This window comes from Nelumbo nucifera, chromosome 6, assembly GCF_055504915.1.
Source record: "Nelumbo nucifera cultivar China Antique chromosome 6, China Antique-T2T, whole genome shotgun sequence".
Lineage (NCBI taxonomy): Eukaryota > Viridiplantae > Streptophyta > Magnoliopsida > Proteales > Nelumbonaceae > Nelumbo > Nelumbo nucifera.
Window position 1 is genome coordinate 33,418,328 of NC_142654.1, and position 23,106 is coordinate 33,441,433.

General features: G+C 40.4%; 1 protein-coding gene across 3 annotated transcripts in view; it reads left to right on the plus strand.

The window, feature by feature from the left end:
* Positions 1 to 4,389: 4,389 nt before the first annotated feature.
* LOC104606423 (pre-mRNA-splicing factor of RES complex protein) overlaps positions 4,390 to 23,106 on the plus strand; it is a 41,483-nt gene continuing 22,766 nt past the window's right edge. Inside the window, exons 1-5 of one of the 3 annotated variants that reach the window (XM_010271605.2) lie at positions 4,390 to 4,521; positions 5,031 to 5,275; positions 5,362 to 6,538; positions 7,197 to 7,264; positions 7,404 to 7,462. In XM_010271605.2, coding sequence (XP_010269907.1) covers positions 5,068 to 5,275; positions 5,362 to 6,538; positions 7,197 to 7,264; positions 7,404 to 7,462 — 1,512 coding nt within the window. In that variant the 5' untranslated portion in view covers positions 4,390 to 4,521; positions 5,031 to 5,067. Of the gene's footprint in view, positions 4,953 to 5,030; positions 5,276 to 5,361; positions 6,539 to 7,196; positions 7,265 to 7,403; positions 7,463 to 23,106 lie in introns of all 3 variants that reach the window. The other 2 variants (XM_010271606.3, XM_088889582.1) reach the window with 2 other exon arrangements.

The window sequence follows — 23,106 nt, forward strand, 5'->3', positions numbered from 1 at the left end:
TTTTTGACGTTTCATGCATCGTTTCAACACCCCCCGATATCATCCAGCTGCTACACAGGTCATTATGTCGGGGAGTGAAAATCTCGGCCAAAACCCCTTTCCTTGGCTTCATGGTGGATCTTGTGAAACTCCCTTATATTCCTTTCACTGTCCGATAATCGCAGCATTCGGGTTACCTGAGCCTAAAATTAACAATTACATGCTAATAAACTGAATGAAGAGAAAGAAGAGCAAACACTGAAAGTAGGTAGATGGTTGAGTACCAGCAGAACTCGTTGATCGTCGGGAGAGAGGGAAGCGGTGTCGAGAACGCGGACATGGAGAGAAGGGGAATTGGGGGATGGGAGATGCGGACGAGGATGGAAGTGGTTTCATCAGAGAGTCGCAAGGGGCGTTGGAAGGTCTTAGTCGATGGGTCCCACTGGTTCGGTGCCATCATGAACAGCCCATGGCTGCAGACAGCATTCTCCAGACTGAAGGTCGAAACCGATTCCCTAAGCGGCAGAGTGAACAAACACGACAACGACGGTGACACCTCCACTTCTTGTTGCCGGTGGCCATCTCTTCTGTCGTCGGACTTCTCCGTAGATGCTCCATCCTTGCTTATTCGGCAAGGGTAGGCAAGTCTGAACTCTGAGAAGAGTGTAGACAGTGAAGAGACGGAGATAACCGTTGACAGACTGCAGTGTACTTTTAAAACTTTTCAAGATCCCGAAGGAAAAACCGAGAACTTAACCCTCGTTGTTGATTTGTTTGATGCCCCACCAAATCCTACAACGGTTGCAGAGATTGTCCAACTTCAATGGAAGGGGGAGAGCTCGCATCGTCTGTTCCGCTGGGAACGGAAAATTTTCTGTTAATACGTCTGTTTTGGGGAAACATGTAAAAGGTAACAGGAAGTGGGTCGATGGGTTGTCTCAAATTGAAAGTTTAAATATTAAATTATCACGGTTTAAAGTATAAATACTAAATTGACACTCAGCATGATACTATCGAGAATTTTTCCATAAATAAATTAAATCAATTAAACAAGGATTTAAAATCGACCCAAAACAGAACCACTTTGGCAGCTGGTTTTTGGTCACCAATTAGATTGTCCCGTCAGAGTGGATCAACCATGAAACTTTGAAGAACAAAAAAGCAATATATAATTAAAATAAAAGATGAACCAAACACATTTACTGGATTAAACAATCTACTGGTTTAAATGTTTGGGACAGTAGTTTATTGACGAAGTTAGCGTTTTTTTTTTTTTTATTTCCGGGCTAAGTATAAAATGGAGCTGGACAATTGACCGGTTCCTAGGTTGAATGGTTCAACCGATCGGGTAAATCATACTGGACAATTGAATGATTCTTGTGTCGAATGGTTTGATTGCCCAGAATTTTTAACTTGGTTAATAAACAAGCGACTCAAATGGTTGACCCCCTAAACTGTTCTATCCAATAAATGGTTTTTAGTTGTTTTATATTTTACTTTTATTTTATTTTTATTTTTCAAAACATCATAGGTTGATCCATTCGGACCAGATTATCAAGTCATTGACCTAGAAATCGGTGGCTAAAGTAGTTTCATTTGGGTTGATTTTTAAAACTCTGCTTAATTGGCTTAATTTACTTATTTAGATCGATTGCCTTTGTTTATTTAATTTAATTAATTAAGTCCATTTCCCTAATTAATTTATTTAAATACTTAATTAGTATAATTTAATTAATTAATTAAGGACCTGTTTGGTTCTTAGTTAGAATCGAAATTAGAACCGGAATTGAAATTCACCGGAATCGGAATTGGAATGACCCATTCCCATAGTCTGTTTGGTTCAGACAGGAATGGGAATGGGAATTGAAATCAACAGGAATGGGATTTGATTCCCTAGAGAGGGGCAGGGAATGGTCATTCCTTCAGATGCGAGAATACCATTCCAACAATAATGGGCATGGGGTTTAGATTCCATCCAACCAAATAATTGGAATCAGAATAGCCCATTCCAATTCCAATTCCAAACCCCTATTCCCATGAACCAAATGGGGCCTAAATAAATTAAATACTTAATTATAGTTTAGGGTCATTTACTTAGAACATGAAGTAATTTATTAACTTTATTAAAGTGGCCCATTTTCAACCTTTAGAATCTAAAGTGAACTTTTTCAAACTTTAGTAGTGCCTCATAACGTTATCTAATGGATCATTGGTGTAGTTTCAAATGATGTCTATATTTGCCTACATATGACCTTTTTTTATGGGTTGGGGTCGAAAATGGTCTTTTTCATTCTTTAAGGTCGAAATTGACATTTTTTTACTTAAAATATAATAAAAATCACAAAAAACTAGGAAATCTTTTTAATTTATTAACAAATTCATTGGTTTGGGTCTCAATTCATTTGAAACAAGTAAGAACCGATATCAGATTTAGTCCTCAGAACTATGCTCACACCGTCCTCACAGCCTATGAAGAGATATTTCAAGTGCACAGTTACAGTAGATTAAGGATTGAGGGGTGTTATTTTGATAGATGGCCGTGAAGATGGTGTGACCAATGTGAGGACCAAATCCAAACTCACAAGTCGCAAGAACGACGTTACCACACTCGACCCAGTTATTAGAGACGGGATCTGCTCCTCATAAATGGGCGCCTCACATGCATGCATTGTGAATAATAAGTTCGAAGATGTTTCCAATGCATGGTAGGATGTGTATGTGAGGCGTTAGGTGTGAGGAGCAGATCCGGTCTCCAATTATTAATCAGGAGTTCGGACAAAATTATGTAATTGGAATCGTATAATCATTTTGATCAGCTCGAATCTATCGGATGAGTTCAGATATGCTCTTCACACTAACCTCACATCATGTTTCAGCCGCTCAAAATCATCTTCAGGAGTTCGGACAAAATTATGTAATTGGAATCGTATAATCATTTTGATCAACTCGAATCTATCGGATGAGTTCAGATATGCTCCTCACACTAACCTCACATCATGTTTCAGCCGCTCAAAATCATCTTCCGTCCTTGCATGTTATTATTCATGAGAGATATTCACAACATACGGTGGGATGTAGATGTGAGGTTGGTGTAAGGAGTAGATTCCATTGTGTATTGGGAATATCTCCCATGAATTATAACATAGTAGTACGGGGAGATGTTCTTGTTATGCAACGGTTAAAGTTTTAAAAACCGATTCGGAGGCCAACTTGTTTTTGCCTTTGGGTCGTGGGTCATTGGTTCAATTAGCCGGGTCGAACAGTTCAGATCATGCCATGTCAGCATAAATATGTACTAAGTATATATATGTGTGTGCGTCTATATATATATATATGTATAAATATATATTTTTAGCAATAAATAATGTATAAATATGTCTTAGATATGTTATGTGTATTATTTTATATTTTATATGTGTTTTTTAATTTAGTTTTTAATTTTTTTTATTTATAAAAATATTAACAATTGCAATTTGAGACCAAAAAAGTTTTTTTCTTTCTTTTTCGCAAAAATAGCGGGGCAAGGCACCTACGACTTCCTAGGGCACATGATCTCGAAAAGTTGCCCAAAATAAAAAATACCTTAATCAGACACCGGAGAGCAAAGTTACTACCTCCGAAAGTTTTGTATGCATTGGGTGTGCAACCCGTGACCCAATCACTGGGTTGAACTAGCCAAGTTCAATGGTTTTTGACGGTCTAACGGGTATTGACTGAACTAGGTTTGGAATCCTGGCCGGGTGACGGTTCAAATGGTTCGACCAACTGGCTTGAAAACATTTGTGGCGATACATGCTTTCATGTCGGTGTAAGGAGTGCTCTGAACTCAGGCTGATTGGTTGGAGCCTTAATGTTTCGTTTTTACGAACAAAATAGCAGGGGAATGAACCGAAATAACTCTTTTGGAAGACTTGCGACGACTGGGTTTGTCTCATTTTTGGGGAAAACTCTCGATTAATACCTTGTACTTTGGGTCTAGTGTCATGTTGGTCCCCAAACTTTAAAATGCAACAATTCAGTACTCAAACTTTCAAAGCGTGACAATCTAGTATCTACCGTTAACTAACTATTAATCGGCCATTAAGGACATTTTAAAAAGACACAAATGCCCTTTGAGTATTATCTAATTTTCCTTATCAATTATCTAAACATTGACAAAAAAAATTATAATCCCAAATCCTTACCTCTTCTATTTAAGAAAGTTAAGGTCACTAGAATATCCACTCAAATGTAACTTCAACTTTCTTAAATGAAAAAAAACAAGGATTTGGGACCGTCAATTTTCCTTTTCAAATATCGCTTAACAACATATTAACTGCTGGTTAATGATTAATGGTACATTTTTAAAGTTCAATTATTGAATTGTTGCATTTTAAAATTCGGGGACTATAGTGGCATTAGACACAAAGGAAGACTACTAATCAGGAATTTTCACTTTTTTAAACATTTCCTTTTTCGCTAAAAGAGACGTCTGGTCCTTGCTCAATTCCGGAATCATTTCCGCTCAATTGCCCAAACAAGAAGTGAATCAACTGATCTCCGGTGAGTTTCGATTCCCTCCTACTGTTCTGTGTTTTTCTTTTTTTCACGCGAAGGTTTCACATCCCTTCTCAAGTTTGGTCGTTTAATTATGATAAACTGAAAAAGGGTTCTGTAACCCTACTCTCTTAGCCATTGATCCATCTACCATTGAGGAAGGATAAGTTAGCAAATTGTTTTAGAATTAAGATAATTTCCTTCTGGTTTGTAATTCGCAATAATTGTTGAAGGTTGTTCCTTGTCTTCCATGAGAAATTAGAAAAATTTTACAAGCTTGTGTTTCAGTCTGGTACAAATTGTACTGTAGTCTATTCCCGATTTATGGGAGCTCAAACTTGGATGGCAATGACATAATTGAATCATCAGATAGAGGATTTACATCTATTTTACTAGTTTAATTTGGGTCTGAAAGGCCACAACAGAAGAGGGTTCAGGTTTATTTTCCGAAATTGTTCTTACTAGTCTAACTCTTGTATTTTCTTTCGTCAAACTACTTACTGTTTCCTTTCCAGGTCCATAAACTAGGAAGGTCTTGAACAAGAGGCCACCATGGCAGCTTCTGCTTCAGCATCAGCATCTCTCAAAGAATACCTGAAGAGGTACACAAATGATAATGAAGACGAGAAGAAAAAGAAGAAGAAGAAGAAAAAGGTGAAAGCAAAAACGAATGCAGTGGGTGTTCTTGTTGTGGATGAAGATCCGGTCTGGCAAAAACCAGTACAACTTGATGATGAGAAAAGTGAGGATGATTCTGCAGGTAAAGAAATCAAAACCCTCAAAAGGAGAAAGCAGAATATTTGTTGAAGAATTGAATTACCAATTTCTTATTAGCATCTTTTACAGATGAAGAAAAACCCCAAATTGATGAAGACATTGAAGTCAAGCGCCTGAAGAGACTCGAGCAAATTCGATCTCAGCGTCCCTACCATGCCATTTCTGAGGATGGAAGTGGCTGGGTATCGATTTCTGATGCACCTAAACAAGCAAAACCCACTCAGCAAGATTCTGATATTTCCCCTCCTCGCCAACGAAGGGCACGGTGTGATACACCTTCACCTTCACCTGAATTGAACGGCACAAGTTCTGGTCATGAAGCTCCTGATTTGTCACCACCACGACAGCGGCGGGTTCGGTATGACACACCTTCGCCTGAACCTAAACTCAAGCACACAGGTTCTGGTAGTGAAGCTCCTGATTTGTCACCACCACGGCGGCGACGAGCTCGGTATGATACCCCTTCCCCGGAACCTGAACGGAAGCGTACACGTTCCGGTAATGAAGCTCCTGATTTGTCACCGCCACGGCAGCGACGGGCTCGGTATGATATCCCTTCCCCGGGACCTGAACGGAAGCATACACGTTCTGGTAATGAAGCTCCTGATTTGTCGCCGCTGAAACAGCAGCGACGGGCTCGGTATGATACCCCTTCCCCGGAACCTGAAAGGAAGCGTACATATCATGGCAATGAAGCTTCTGATTTGTCCCCACCACGGCGGCGACAGCAGCGTTATCAAACACCATCACCTGAGAATGAACCAAAGGCATCGAACTCCGTAAACCCAGACCATGACTTGTCCCCACCTCGGCGCTCCCGTTCTCAAACACTGACGGAATTTCAAAGGAAGAATTCGGAGAGGACTGATTCGCCCTATCTTTCTCCCCCAAGGAGAAACAGGAAGGATACTGGGAGGAAGAATTTGGAGAGGATTGGTTCATCTGATTTATCTCCCCCTCTGCGTACTCATCTTGGTTCACCAGATAAGGGTGCACCCCGAGTTTCATTGGTGGGAAATCTTTCTCCTCCAAGGAGAAGCAAGAAGGGTTCTGAGAGGGCTGAATTACCTGACCTCTCTCAAGGAGTTTATTCCCAAACAATTGAAGCTGATGCTTCTGTAGACCTTTCACCCTCAAGGAAAAGCCGGAAAGATTTATCCCCTGTGAAAGCAGGGCGGAGGTCTGGTTTGGTTAGTCGCGAAGCATTTAAAGAAGAGGTTGCCAAAGTGCAGGAGGACTTGGCGAGGTAAATCTCCCGCTAACAAACTAGGCAGCGATGAAAACAAGCAACGGATGAGCGCTGCTGTTTATGCTCTCTCTGCTCTCATTCTGTTTATTTCTATTCTTCTCATCTTTTGTTTTTTTTTTCATGTTGCCATAATCCATGTGTCTATGTTGGGGGGGGGGGGGGGTTATCTTTGTTGAACAAACTTCTTGTTGTTTCGAATGTTGAAGTAGGTTTTAAATTTTGTTTAATAAATAAAAAAAGGTAAAACCAAGGGAATCTCCTTGCCCAGCAGGACGGGGTGTTCATAGCTACTAACAGAACAGGACTTGTCTAATAGACTATCTATATTTTCATGAACTAGTTTGGCCAAACAGGATTACTTCTATCACCATAAGCTCAAATATTCATGAAGAATGGAGAGCAACAGTAGTCAGACAATTTAACTACTTGAATGAGCAACTATACTCCTTGTTCATGTATTAGGTATTTGGTGCTCTCCAAAATTAGGAAAGAGAGTTGTTCCTGTTTAAGTGAAGTTATTATTTTGCCCCCCTTTCTCTAGTAAAGTTGAATTGGTTGTTCTTAAGATGACTGATGCATGGACGACAAACATTCCATCTGTTGCTCTTTTTTTTATTTTATTTGGAGAAGTGATTGTTTAAATAAATATATGTAGGTTCAAAGAGATTGATCCTTCCATCAGTGGAAAAGGTGCAGAACCCGTGTATCGTGATAAAGTAAAAGGTCAGAGAAAATTTCTTCTATATACTCTCTTAACTTCTCATAACAGTTCATTGCCAGTTCATGCAAAGTGTCAAAATCTATGTATCTCAGGTTTTATGCTAACCATATGCAAGCTACCATTTGAATTTTTTCACTGCAGGAGTACGCATCTCGAAGGATGAATTCTTAAAATCACAAAAAGGAGAAGAAAAACCCAAGGTATGCCTGAGATATTATTTGTTAAGAAAATTGGTTAGGTATTTAATATTGACTAATGGAATTGATTAACTGCCTGGTCAAGTGGTGCCATATTTCTTTTTGGACAAGGAACTAGGAAGCACTGTTTAACTCCAATTATCTTGGGAAGGAAAAATAAGTGCCCAAAGATAGAAGCTGACTTGGCAATGTAATATTAACTGAATTCTAGTTTGTAGGAGGGAGAAGAGAGGAGAATAATGTAGCAGAAGAGAAAGAATATTTTGGCAGAAGATGTTAGTGGCGATGCCCATACTGACTTATATACTAGGGCGTTAAGAAATAAAGAGAAAATTACAATAGTGCCCTTAGTTACAACTTAATAGAATAAATAACATTCTAACAGCTCTAACAACACTCTTCTCAAGTTGGGTTGTATATGTCTATCATTCCCAATTTGATACAAATGTTAACATTGCTGAGTACTTATAACACCCTTGGTGAAGATATCACCCAATTGATCAATGGAGTTCACATAGGGAATGCAGACTTCACTAGTTTCAAGATTCTCATGGATGAAGTGTTTGTTTATTTTGATATGCTTTTTTCTGTCATGCATTATGGGATTATGAGCTATATTAATTGCTGCCTTGCTGTTATAATACACTGGCATCAGCCTAGGAACTTCAATTCCCAATTCCATTAGAAAATTCTTGAGCCACAAAATTTTTGCCACACTATGTGCCATAGCCCTATATTCAATCTCTGCACTAGATTTGGCTAGTGATTCTTTTTTTCTTGAAAAGAGTAAGGTAAAAAATTTATTAATGAAAGGTGTACAAGAAGTACACGAAAAGGCAGTACACAGTTAAAAGTTGACAAACTCCCCTACCGGCCAACAAAAGGAAACAAAAGCTGAAGAAAAGCCACAAACAGAGCACACCAAACCTCCTTTCGAACAACTAAAACAAACCACCCAACTCACAACTCACCACAGCTAAGAATCACGACCACCAAAATGGAAATTTGCAAAAGACCCCCTACTTATTCACAATATTCCAGCCTTTGCCTCTTCTAACCCTCCCTCTAGAGCCTCGGACCCCATGGGAAGGGGGGCCCACCAATTTCACATCATAAAAATCAGCTAGAAGTTTGGATTTCTTGCTTCCAAAGGGGAAACCCGCTGGATTAGAAGAATGGTCCGACCAAGAGAAGTCAGTTTTTGATTCAAAGTCCGACAAAGTACTAGGAACATCCCGAGAACTGTCCGACTTGGCCTTGTTAGTAAACTTAGCATTAAACCAATCCCAATCGATTCTTGGTTCGTTGGATAAGAAACTCCAAGGGACTTACCAAAGCTTAAAGCCTTGTCTGCCTGGCTTGTGCTGCTAACCTGAATACCCTCCTCAAACGTCTTGCAAGGAAAACCCCTCCCCTCTTCACCAATTGGGCTTAGCTCATCGACACTTCGGCTTGCTGACTTACTGACTGCATACCAGAAGACTCAATGCTAGGAGCCTCAGAGCTTCCACATATGAGTGGAGGACTGCCAGTCGGAGAACCTTTGAGGGAATCAAAACATTGCCAAATTGAAGATAAGGGGACCAGGGCGTTGGAAGTTTCAACAGAGCACGACTTCTTAATAGGACTTGGTGTGCCTAAGCCCATTTTGTAGCTTCTGGACAGGGTGCAACACGAAACCGGTTTTACCCAAAGAGGTCGGGGCGAACTATCACAGGGGAAAAATTTGAAGTTGAAACTAAAAAAACCCCAGTTTGTGAAAAAAATTAACTTCTGATTGAAAATTGAAACTCCTGCCTCCTGCGACTCGCTGGGAACAGGGGTGGCTGCTGCAACCAGCGGCTCTGGAGAAATAGCACCCACCGACGTGACACCTAGGGCATTTTCTTTCGGCGGCGACGGGAAACCCAAACGCTCCCCACCCTCCAGCTCTTGTGACTATGAACACTAGTCTTTCCAACCCCCTCTTTCACCGTCACTCTTTGCAATTCCGCTCCCCTTCCCTTCACCTGTGAGGCTATGATGCCTTTCGCCTCGACTTTTTCCTTTTTTTTCTTTGGCGTTTTACAGTGGCAGAAGGGATGGGAAGGCCACCTCCTGAAGATAGAACACCACCGCCCCCAGGAGTGAAAACCGATATCTTGTTGAGCTTTGCGGGTAATGACGGAGTAAAAAGAGATTGAGAACCCGATCACTGAACAGGAAACCTTGTGTTTCTTTGTTCAAACTGAGTTTCAATGTCATCTACTGTGATAAGCAGGAGATATCTAATGCCCCCACTAGCTCTAAGGGTTTAGGGATATCTTTCACTACCCTACTCTAGACCAGCAGACGAAGGGCTTCGAGGTTTCTCCACGCCGTATTGCTCAAATATGCTGCAATAAAGCTTCCTATTGCATTTCCAATCTCCTTGAACACCACGGGGCACTAGGTTGAAAGAGGAACACCGAGAATCCACCATCTTCCAAAGCCATTCACTTGCCTCTCTAAACAACCTAGATGGGACAAACATGATAGCAAAACTTGCAGGCCGTTGAGCGAAGACACATTGGAAAAGAGGGCCCCACTAGCTTCTTCCTCAAATGCAAAGGCGATGAGCCATTTATTCCCTTCCAACATTCTCACTGTCGACTTCTGTAGATTCCTCCAATGCAAGAAAGACTAGGTTTCGACCTCTTTGTTGAAAGGGGTGCCACTAGAAAGCTGAAGAACTAGACACCTTCGGAGGAACCTCTTACGATCTCACACCCTGTCTTGATTTTATGTTTAAATCTTTATTTTAAATATGTTTTACGTGTTATGTTTATGTATTTTAATTTGAGATAATAGTTTTTGAAAGCATTCATTTTAAAATTTAAGTTTATATTTTTAATTAAGAATGTGTTTAATATTTTAATAATTTGCATTTTTTTTGTCTCTTTTGGCACTTTTTTGATTTTTTTTTAGATTTTTCTTTTTTTTTGCTTTTTTGTGCCTTACTTAAAAAAGGCACATACCTTGGCCCTTGCACTTTTTTTTTTGTGCCTTTCGCTTTTAAAACACTAGTTGGGCTAACTAGCACTTTAGATGGTTCAGAAGACCCATTTGAAGTGGTGTGGTCCACCTCCAAAATGGTAGGGCTTGATTTCCTGTTACTTCCTTTTTTTTTATCAATAACTCTGAAAAGATTTCACTAATTAGAAAACTTTAGGCTACAACAAGAAGTTGTGAAAGAAATCAGCTTTAGTAAGCTGACCTGGGACAGAATTACAAATGTGCCCAAAACATATGTGTTCTTTGAGCCCCTTGCTTTGCTAAACTATCTTCCAAACTGTTGGCAGATCTCCTAACCCATCCCACCTGGATTGACATGTTCCTTGACATCCATTTAAGTCTTCGGACATCATTCTTCAACTGCCATGTCACCCCTTCCCCTTTCTGCAATCATTTTATCACAGTTTTTGAGTCTCCCTCGATGATCAGTCTATTAATACCCAACTCTTTAGCCTTCTCAACCCCATATGCTGCATCTAGAAACTCTGCCCTTGCCACATCACCCTGCTCCACAGGACCGGAGTACAGAGCAATAATGTTTCTATTTTCATCTCTAATGGCCCCCAATGCCTGAAGGGTCTGGATTACCCACACAACTCCCATCGAAGTTCAGCTTCTTCCAACCATCTGTTGGAGGATACCATGCCTCAAAAAACTGTTGTCTCGTAGATGAAGAGGCAGCAATAAGTCCCCAAACCCTAAAAAAGTCTTCGACCTTAAAAGCTGAGAACAACTTCAAGCTTTTTACCCAATGTGCCACCCTCAATGTTATTGTTTCGACTAAAGCTTCCTTACATTTTTCTTTTCCTTCAAATATTCTATCATTTCTTTCCTCCCAAACAGTCCAAAGTATTACTGCTTTAGTCCTTCTACTTCCCTCACCTGAACCTTCTTTGATTTGTCCCTCTTCACTTGTTTGATCTAACTGTTTAGTTGGTGTAATGGATACCTTCCGGTCCAACTCTCTACCCTCTGTAGGATTGTCCCTAACTCCCTGGCCTACCCCCATTCCAGCTAATATCTCTATACATCAATCTGCCACCCTTTCTTCAAGGCGGTCTTCATTTGAAATTTGAAAACCACCAGAAGACTTTCTGCTCATCCTGCTGTCCATGTGGCTCAGTTCAACAGAAGACATAGACAGTTTCTCCATCTTTGTCAGTCTCCCTCTACCAGGTACTGCCATGTCGAGTTTCTCAAATGTGCCTCTTTGAACTTATCTGTTGTACCTCCTCCTCCGACAGTAGGGGTGTCAATTGGACCGGTTTTGGTCCAATTCAATATGAGACCATTACAAATGGACCAGGTCCAATCCAATCCAATGAATAGACCATTTTGGATTGGTCCAATTCAGTGTTTGGACAGTCCAATTTGTAACTGGCTTTAATTTAGATTTGTTCCAATCCAAACCTGGTCCATTGACACCCGTGTTCTTATCTTCTACTAATGGACCGGGTATTGGTTCAATCTAACCCAATCCGATATAAATCCATTACAGATGGACCAGGTCCAATCCAATCAATAAATCCTTTGGACCATTAAGTCTGGACTCGTCCAATTCAATGTGTCTTATTGGTCCATCCAATCTGTCTAAATTGATTTTGATTTGTATGGAGCCCAACCCAAAACCGGTCCATTGACACCCCTATCCGACAGTGGCCATCCACCCTACTTCCTCCTCCATGCAGACCTCCTTCCCCTTTAATCTTCTCCCCTCTTCTGCAGAAATATCTGATCCCGCCAAGACTCTGTAATTCCACTCTTGTTCAACTGGTACTGATCCAGGTTGTCTGACTCTTAGCATGCTTAGGTAGGATCTCTGGCCAGACTCTTACTTCTGTCAGTGAATCCCTGTCCTTTACTCTAATGGTAGTCGGAGGGTAACCTTGCCATTTTACTATGATCCTAATCCACTCTACTGTTTCTTTAGCTTGGCTGGAATCATTCATCTCTAGGTAACCACCACACAAATATCCAATTTTCTCCACTAATTTGTTACTTCAAAGGTGGATTGGGAGTCCAAAACTCTAACCCAGAAGGCTTTGCTCACCCCTGTGTTCCAAAATAACTTCCCCATGTCCCAAGGAGCCGGGTGTAGCAACTCCCCATCGATATTCCTGTCTTCCATGCGCCACTTCTTCCTGGCTTCTGCCTCACTTGCGAAAATGAAGAGCAGTTTGGAGTCTGGCAGTCTTTGAATCCTCAATCCCCACTTCAACTTCCATCTCCGGATGGCCCAAAGTTTAATCTCCTCCATTGATCTTGTAATGTTCACTGCACCAGCTAAGCAAGGTTTTAGAAATAACCTTCTCTTCTCATTCTCCAGCCCCCCCTGTTATGATGAACAACAAACCATGTTTGTCTGCCCTAATCTCTGTAAAACCTTCTTTTTTTTTTTGATCAGCAAGAAATTTTTTATTTGATAACAGAGAAAATCAGTTACAATAGTTAAAGGTTGCAGAGTAGCATTAATCTAATCTGAAACCACTTGCAATCAGCTACAATTCTGCCCAGTACAATGAAGATCTATTTGCCCCTTGTTTTGCTAGGGTATCTGCCATCCCATTTGCATTCCGTTTGACCCAACCAAACTGAGAGTTGATCCTCCTTGCAAGTATGTCAATTTCTCTTAAGATAAATTTGAGCTTCCAAGGTACTGATGTGATGTTTTTAGCCCAAGAAATGAGCAGTAGTGAGTCTCCTATTTCTAAGTCTGTTGTTCCTATCTGCTCAGCCATCTTTAGACCTTGAAGTAGGGCTAGAGATTCAGCCTGTATTGAGTCACCAATACCTATTGGTGTTGGGGTTGCCAATGGATCATATTCAAATCAGATGTAATTAGACCTAAATTTGATCCATTACTATTCAGATTTGAAAAAAATCTTATCCATTGGATTCAGGTTGGATTGAATATTGCATACCGTTAATAATAGTAATCATCTCTTGAAATGGGTGGAGGTGCACAATTCCAGAGAAATGGAGGACTTGGGATTGGAAAGATAAGGAGAGGAATATGGCTTTATTGGTTAAATGGCTTTGGAGGTTTCCTATTGAAAGGAAGGCATGTGGCATTTAGTAATTAAAAGCATTTATGGGTTACACCCAAATGGGTGGGACTTAGAGTCGAGTAATTAAAAGCATTACTTCCTTGCAACATATTAGATATTGATGTTATCCCAGGACAATGTGTGAAGTTTTGGGAGGATACTTGGTGGGGAAATTCCCCATTTTGTCAATCCTTCCCAGAGTCTACAACCTTTCCAACTCCAGAAGTAAAACAATTGCTGAGATGGGAACCTTAGAAGGGAATGAGGTGGAGTCTACAACCTTCCCAGAATGAGGTTTCCCCATTCTGAAACCTCTGAGCTGATTCCTTTGCTTGACATTCTTAAAGAGGTTAACCTTTGTCCTATGGGTGTTGATGAGAGTGTGGGCTCCCATTCCCTAGGGTATCTTTACTTGTGCTTTTTTTTCAAAACTTTTTATCCCTTGCAAGAGTATCATTCTTTTCTGGTTAAAAAGTTGTGGCAAGAACCAATTCCCCCTAAAGTCAAGGTTTTCTGCTGGGAGGCTGCTAAACAAATCATTAGCACCTTTGAATGACTCCAAACGAGGTGGAAATATTGGTTTCTCTCCCCTCTTGTGTGTGTCCTATGCTTGAAGAATGGGGAGAGCACTGACCATATATTGTTACATTGCTCCCAAGCTTATAGACTTTGACAACATTGTTGTTCTTTGGTTGGGTGAGGGAGCCACCATCTGAAGTGTTGGATCTATTCAAGACAGATATAATGGGTAACTGCACTTGAAAGCAAAAGATTCTTTGGCAATGTGTGCAAGAGGGAGTTTTGTGGGGGTTGTGGTGTGAAAGAATTAAATTTTGGAAAGATCATTGGTGTTGCAATCACTCCTTGGCAGAAGAATTCCCTCGTATATTCCAGTGTGCCTCCAACCAGGATGTCTCGGTTGCTGATTCTTACTCAGTTTTGGGTAATGAAGTGATTTGGGCTCCTCAGTTCAGAAGAGGTCTTTTTGACTGGGAAATACAAGAAGCTTCAAATCTGTTGGAAACTCTACAGGCTCAAATCTTTGACCATAATCAAGATGACCAGTGGATTTGGAATTGGTCCAAGGATGGTGTTTTTTCAGTCAAAACAATGGCTAATTGGCTTGGTAGCAGAGTGGCGTGGAAGGTTTTCTTGCAAAACAGATTTGGAATCCTATCTGTCCTTCTACAGTTAATTTTCTTATTTGGACTATGGCTTTGGACAAATGTCTGTCCCGCACCAATCTTGAAAGAAGAGGGCTGCAGATTCAGGATAAGTCTTGTGTCCTTTGTGATGACCATCTGGAAACTACAGATCATTTATGCATCCATTGCCCGTTTGCTGCTCAGGTGTGGCATCATTTCTTGAAGACGGTGGGGATTTGTTGGGTCATGCCTAAATCAACTAAGGAGTTACTTTGCTGTTGGAAAATCAGCATTTTGAAGAAAAGAGGGAAAGTGGTATGGACCACAATTCCTGCAGCTGTGATTTGGGCCATTTGGTCAGAAAAACAACAGAATTTTTAATCAAAAGGTGAGAGGGGCAGAGGCTATAGTTCAGCTGGCTGTTGGTAAACTGATTTCTTGGATCTCAGTCACTCCTGAATTCAGAAAGTCAAATGTAACTCATCTATTGAGAACTCAATCAATCTGGTGTCTGTAGTGGGAGTCTTTCAGACCTGCCTGTTTGTGGGCAGGTTCTGTTCCGTACTTTTTTTGAGTTAATTTTAATAAATTTACCTTACCTTTCAAAAAAAAAAAAGAAACGTAAGAATTTGAGGAGAAACATAAGAATGATAGAGGTTGTTTATTGGCTTTGGTCATAGAAGAGTTCAAAGGGGTGAGCTTAGATGATATTCTAAGCAAATGGTGGATTATAAGTGGTTTTCAAACGAGTAAACAAAAAAGGATGCTGGAGTGGAGCCTTTCAGAAACAGGGATGGTTAAATTCAACTTTAATGGCTATTGCCTTGGAAATCTGGGGCCATTTGGGATGGGAGGTGTGAGAGATCATGGTGGTAACATAATACTAAGCTTCTCATGACTAGCAGGTCAAGATAACAGTTGTAAATCACACCTGCAGTAATCTGAATTAAAAGAAAAGAAACAGGAGAAAAGGAGATTGAAGAGAGAGTAGTGATGGAGGAAGATGGAAGAAAAGGAAGAAGAAGAGAGAGTAGTTCAAAACCTCTCTTATGCCCCCAATGATCTCTGTTATTCCTTTGTTGTAAAAAATAAGGACAATTACATGAATGCCCTTAGTAGGGCGTCCATCACTAAAGACAACAATAAAAAAAGAGAAACCATGCCCATAACTAAGGCCCACTACCTACTAACACAAGTCATAAACATAACTTAAAAAAAAGAAACTAAGGCCCATTCGGCCCATTATCTCTATACTTCCCCTCAAGCTGAGCATGGATATCAATCTTGCCCAGCTTGCTTACACAAGGTTGTAAATTTTGTCTTGGGGACATCCTTGGTTAGAATATCTGCTAACTGTTGCTCTGAGGCAATGAAAGGAAGGCAAACTTATCTTGAAGCTACCCTTTCTCTTATAAAATGCTGATCAACTTCAATATGTTTTGTCTTGTCATGCTGAACTGGGTTGTGAACTATGTTGATTATAGCTTATCATGTATAATACCCATCTCCTCTAGAAGTGAGCTGAGCCATAACAACTCTGAAACTCCATGTGCCATTGCCCTGTACTTTGCCTCAGCCGAAGACTTGACTACTGCTGACTGTTTCTTATTCCTCTAGGAGACAATGTTCCTTGCAACCAAGGCACATTAATCCGATGTAGATCTCATATCATCAATACTACTAACCCAATTGACATTTGTTTAAGCCTCTAGCTTCATGTGTCCATGCATAGAGAAGAGGATACCCTTTTTTGGAGTTCCCTTCAAGTAACACAAAACTCGTTCTACGGTAGACAGCAACCATATATGTGTCTCTAGGGCAGTGCACAAATTGACTGATCACACTAACAACATATGAGATATCTGGTCGTGTTATGCAAAGGTATAGAAACTTCCCTAAAAGTCTCTGGAACACTCCCCTGTCTGCCAAAAGTTCACCAACATCAACTGAGAATTTATGGTTAGAATCAATAGGTGTAGAAAGAGGTTTGGCACCAAGTTACCCAATCTCCGTGAGAAGATCTAACACATACGTAGGGAGATGAAGATGCCATCTTTAGACCTAGCAACTTTGATTCCCATGAAATATCTTAATTCTCCTAAACCCTTAATTTCAAATTCTGATTTAAGGATTGTCTTGAGTGCCTGTACTTCCTCTATATCACTCCTTGTAACGATAATATCATCAACCTAAACAATGAGTAAGGTAACATGAGTGCCTCTCCTCTTCACAAACAAGGTATGGTCAGACTGTGTCTATGTATAGCCAAACTCAACAAGTGCAGTTTTGAATCTATCAAACCAAGCTCGTGGGGATTGCTTGAGGCCATAAAGAGGTTTCTTCAACTTGCATACCTTGCCCTGCATTTCCTTACCATACATATCCGGTGGAAGTGACATATAAGCCTCTTTAGTCAAGCATCCATTTCAGAAAGCATTTTTTACATCAAATTGATAATAAGGGCTAGTAATACTTTGGTAATTGAATAAAATTCTGGGAGCAAATTTGGGTTGGGGACCTACCCCTGAGAGACCAATTTCCCTCCTTGTTTGCTTTGTCAGGTTTGAAAAATGAACTCATCTCCTCTTTCTTAGTTTCTTCTGATTCTTCTTTTGGTTTTGGGTGGAATCTGGGCCTAAGAAGGGCAATTAGGGATACAAATTTGGGGTGTATTTCATCTTTGCTAGCCATCCTTGAAAATGTTTTCTTGAACCCCAGTAAGTAAGACACTAGAATCTGGACCCCTTCCTCCTTTGGCTCATTCTTCTGTGCTTTGTTTTTTGAGACATTAGTTTAACTTACTATTCCTCTTGGGTTGTCATTCCCTATTAAAGAGATTTGGAGCAAACCCATTCCTCCTCGGGTTGGTAGTTTTTGTTGGGAAATTTTCCTGGAAAGAATTAACACAAATGACTTGCTTCAAAGAAAGAGGCCCAATTGTTGTTTACTTCCCAATAGGTGTATTCTTTGCAAAGCTGATGGGGAAACGGGTTACCACATTATGGTTACTTGTCCAGTTACTATGACTGTTTTGGAGTGGGTGTTTTTCCTTTTTGGGTGTACTTGGAATCCCCCCGTGAGTGTGCAATGCTTGTTCTCTCCCTCGTTCATTAGGTGGCCTAAGAAAAGGGGGAAGGTTATGTGGAGAAGCATTAGGGCTGCAGTGTGCTGGTCAATATGGGAAGAAAGAAACTCACAAATTTTTTCAGACAAGGAAAGAACCACAGAAAACCTAATATACTTGATACAATTAAGGGTAGCTCACTGGCTGAAATCAATGGAGATATTCTCTGAATTTTCTATGGCTGACTTGTTGAGAAAGTGGGAAGAGGTAGCTACTATTGTTCTTTGTAAGAGGACCTATAGACCTTTTTGTACTCCCCTCCCGCTGGATTCATAAAATTGAATTTTGATGGATGTAGCTTAAGGAATCCAGGGCCTTCTGGGATTGGGGGTGTGTTCAGGAATGAGGAGGGGTATATTATTGCCATGTTCTTTGGGCCAATTGGAGAGGGTGACTCTCTTAGGGCTGAAATTCTAGCAGTTCTTGAGGGAATCCAAAGAGCAAGAATTAAGCATCAGATGCTTAGTTATTGAGGGGGACTCGGAGGTGGTGATTAGGTGGTTGAAAGGAGACAACAATGGTTTGTTGAGCTACAACAATGAGAAGAAAAAATTTAAATGGTTGAGCAAGGATTTAGATGTGAAATACAACTGGGTGAAGAGAAGTGCTAACTCAATGGCTGATGGGTTAGCTAAGCAAGGGGTGGCTAAGGATTCTTTGTTTTGGACTAATTTTTAGTTTCTTCTTTGTCCTTTTGTTGTTGGGGAGTTAAGAGGAGTTAAGATAGTTTAACTCCCCTTTTCTGTAATTAAATTTCACAAGTATTATTCATTAATAAAGCTTTCTGTTATTGATAAAAAAGGGGCCAGTAATAACTCACTGCCAAGGACAACACAAATCTCATTGTGGTCATTTTTGCAATTGCTGAGAAAGTCTCCATATAGTCAACTCCATATACCTAAGTATAACCCTTTGCTACTTGTCAAGCCTTATATCTCTCAATAGTGCCACTAGCATGATACTTGATAGTGAACATGCACTTGCATCCCACTAGTTCCTTCCCATGAGGCAAATCCACAATATCCCAAGTATGATTTTTATGAAGTGCTTCTATTTCAGTTCTCATAGTCTCCCTCCATTATGGCTTAGACAAGGCCTCTGTAACTGACTTGGGTATAGCCGTATAGGCTTGAGAAGAAATGGAGGCTAAAAAAGAATAATAAGATGGGGATAACAGGCTATATGATAGGTGTTTCGAAATACAATGTGTTGTACATTTCCTCTTACCTTTTCTCACAACAATAGGTAGGTTCAATTCTAGGAAGGGAGGTTCTGGAGCATGCGATGAAGGACTTGTCCTCTCTTAAGGGGTTGAGAGTGTCTGAGGCTCAACTATAGATAAGGGAACAACTTGATCACGTCGTAGCCTTTGTTTCTGGTACCACCTTTGAACAATAGGGTGGGTATTGAAAACTGGAGGACTGGTAGTAGTAGTAGGAGGAGCAGGAATGGTAGAACTGGGAGACGAAGGCTCTGCCATTAGAACAGAAGGAACCATAGGAGACAACCTTAGGATCAACAGGAGAAGGCAGAGGAAGTGGTGAAGAAAACAGTTCAACGGAATGCACCCCCTCAAAAGAATGACCATAAAATGGAAGTGATTCTACAAAGGTAACATACATGGAGACAAAACAAGTTCCACTAGTGGGATCTAATAGCAATAGCCTTTTTGTGTGGAGGCATACCTTAAGAAAATGCACTTCCCGGCCTTGGATTCAAACTTATGTCTCTGAGAGCTAGGGACATGAACATAACGCATGCATCCAAAGACACACAAGGGAATAGGAAACAATTCACTCTCAGGAAACAAGACAACAAAGGGAGATTTGAACCCCAAGACTTGAAAAGGCATGCGGTTAATAAGGTAGGTAGCTATTATCATTGCATCACCCCAAAATCTCATTGGAACATGGAAGGCAAAAAGGATGCTCCTGGCTACTTCAACAACATGTTGATTCTTTCTCTTTGTTACCCGATTCTGTTATGGAGTACGAGGTTAGGAACTTTGATGTATAACCCCACACTTCTCAAAGTATGAAACAAGATCGCTCTCAAAATATTCCTTAGCATTATCTAATCGGAATATCTTGATGCAGGTATCAAATTGGGTAAGCACTAATTTATGGAATTGTTTTACATGTTTGGGTACTTTAGCATGGGAACATTAATATAAAGCTAGGTGTAATGAGAAAAATCATCAATAAACAAAATCAAATATTTATAACCACCCATGCAAGGTAAATGGTATGGCCCCCACACATATCAGAGTGAACAATATGAAAAGGAATTGTAGATCTTTTATTATTTGCAGAATAAGAGTTTCTACAATGCTTTGACAACTCACATGACTCACAATGTAGACTTGACAACTTAGTTTCTTTAAACAAAGCTGGAAACAAAAGGCTCTACGAAGAAAAAGAAATATGACCCAAATGATAATGATATAACATAATATTAATGATTGACTCTGACATAACATAATAAGGAAGTTGAAGAGCTTTAATTCAGCCCTCCTTAGTAAGTGGATTTGGAGGTTTTCGTTTGTAAGGAATGCTTGGTGGAGATCCCTTATAGCTGGTAAATATGGGGTGGACTGGGGAAACTGGAGATCTAGGGATCCTCCTCCAAGTTGGGGCAACTCCCTTTGGAAAGGCATCATGAAGAATTTCTCTACTTTCTTGGAAGGGATTTCAGTCAAGATTGGTAAAGGGGATAGAACTAAATTTTGGAAGGACCCTTGGTGCTTGGATGGTCCACTTGCTGATTCCTTTCCTCTCCTTTTCCAGTGTGCTTCTAACCAAGATTCCTCAGTTGCTGAGAGTTTTTGTTCTTCTGGAGACTCCGTTATTTGGACCCCTCTTTTTAGGAGGATCCTATTTGACTGGGAGTTGGAAGAGATTATGGAGCCGATGGATCTTCTTCAGAAGCAGAAGATAGACCTGTTCTTGGAAGACAAATGGTGTTGTAAATGGAACCCAGATGGTGAATTTTCTATCAAATCCCTAGCTTCCAAATTGTGCAGCTTGGGCCCCACTGATTTCCTAGCTACTCAAATTTGGAATCCTACAAGTCCATCAAGATGCAATTTTCTGGTGTGGACAGTGGCCCTTGACAAATGCCTTTCCAGATCTAATCTTGAGAGGCGGGGCATTCAAATAATGGATCTTTCTTGTAGTCTTTGTGGGTTTCTTCCAGAAGCTACAGATCATTTGTGTCTTCACTGTCCGATCTCTCAGGTGTGGGAGCACTTTCTCAAATCCATGGACATCAGTTGGGTTATGCCTAGGTCGGTCAAGGGGCTACACTGCTGCTGGAAAGTAAAAGGCTCAAGTAAGAAAGGAAAATTAGTGTGGAGGACCACCCCTGCAGTAGTTTTGTGGTCCATTTGGACTCAAAGGAACAATAGGATTTTCTGTAATAGAGTTAAAAGTCCTGAAGATATAGTGCAGAGAGCAATGGGCAAGCTGATCTCTTGGGTCTCTGTTACTGAGGAGTTCAGAAATCTGAATTTGCCTTTTCTTATTTCGGTCTCACTCCTGTTGGAGCTTGTAACTTTGTTGTTCTTAGACTGCCTTCCTGGGTCTGAGTTCTGTTTGTATGTTCTTTTGTTTTGAATAAAGTTACCTTACCTTTTCCAAAAAAGAAAAACAAAACTCTGACACATTTGAACCAAAAACTGCTCTCGGAGGTGATACTTGACTTTGTCTAGGCATGTCCAGCAAGTATATCCTATTCGCCTCATGGCTACTCCCAATCATTTTTTTAAGAGTTCATGCCTTGAAAAACACAGTAAGAAGGGAAAAAGGTCACATTGCAATTCAAAGATTTTGTCAAATTACTAATTGAAAGTGAATTAGTGTTTAATTTAGGAACATGAAGGACTAAGGATAAGGTGAGGGTTCTGAAGCTCTGATTTTTCCTTTGCCAGAGATAAGAGCAAGAGAGCCATCAACAAGGGAGACTTTTTCTCGACTAGATAAAAACTGGTAAGTAGAAATTATATGGTACACAATAGTCATATGGTTATGGGCACTAGAATCAATTATCTAAGGGATCCTACGATTACCTGAGATAGAAACATGATTCACAGTAGCACGGATACTTGAATGGGCATATGCAAATGAAGAGGGAACTATCTTTGATGAAGTAGGTGTTGTTGCAGTAGATTCTAGGTGACTAATTATTTCCTGCTCACTCTGTGAGGAGGTGGCTTCATTTGCATTTCCACCTTTCCCATTCTCATTCCTTTTTCCATTGTTTGCATTCTTGAGTCTGGCAGGTATAAGCTCCAGATGTAGCTTCCATAGGTGTCTTTAGTATGTTTAGGCTTATTGCAATATTCACAAACAACATCTTTCTTTCCAGTGCTGACCTTCGGCTTCATCCTGACATTAGCATAGTGATCCATTTGTTGCTCTACAGATTGATCCTGTCTCCTACTCTCCTCACTACTCACCATAGCATAAGCCTGAGATAAAGACACTTCATCCTTTGCCAAAACATTCTGTCTTACAATATCATACTCCGGGTTGAGTCCACAGTCTCCATCAAATCAATCTCCTGCCAAAGAGATTTTAGCATGGAGAAGTAAACGACTAAGGGCTTCTCCCCCTATCTTAGATTATTCACATCATTCTTCAATTTGTAAGCCTGGGTTACATTCAATTTTTGGGAATAGGTCTCTGTGACACTATCCTATATCTCCTTTGCAGTTTCCATCCACAAGTAGTTCTAGTTAATATGTGGCTGCATAGAATTCACTAACCAACCCACTACTTTGTAGTTCTCCTTCATCCTCCTCTCATAGGTAGGGTCATCCTCCCTCGGCTTCTTCTTGCTCTCGGTGATGCAACCCCATTTCTCTCTACTACACACATGTATCTTAATAGGTTGAGACAAGGATAAATAATTGGTCCCATCCAGCTTCACAGTGGCCACTGCCTCAAAAAGATTCTCCGTTGACCCCCCATGTCCAAACCTGGAATCTGTGGGATATTTGGTTTCTTCTCTAGTTTGCTCCATTGAGTGAAATGGTAATCAAAATAAGTCTCAGCTAAGCTAGATTTGCTATCTAAGCAAAAAACTACTCTTCAAACAACCAAATCTAGAGTTTCATAGGACCTACTCGAATGGAAGAAGAGGAGAAAGTTCAATCGCTCCTACTAGAGGTTCTAGAACCCTGTCAAACTCAAATTTCCCTTAATGAAAACCAAAAGGCTACCCTTTGATCCCTAAGCACTAGCTTCAAAGTGTCTCTAGGACCTGTAACTAGTTTTCTCTAGTTGTCTAGGGTTTTTG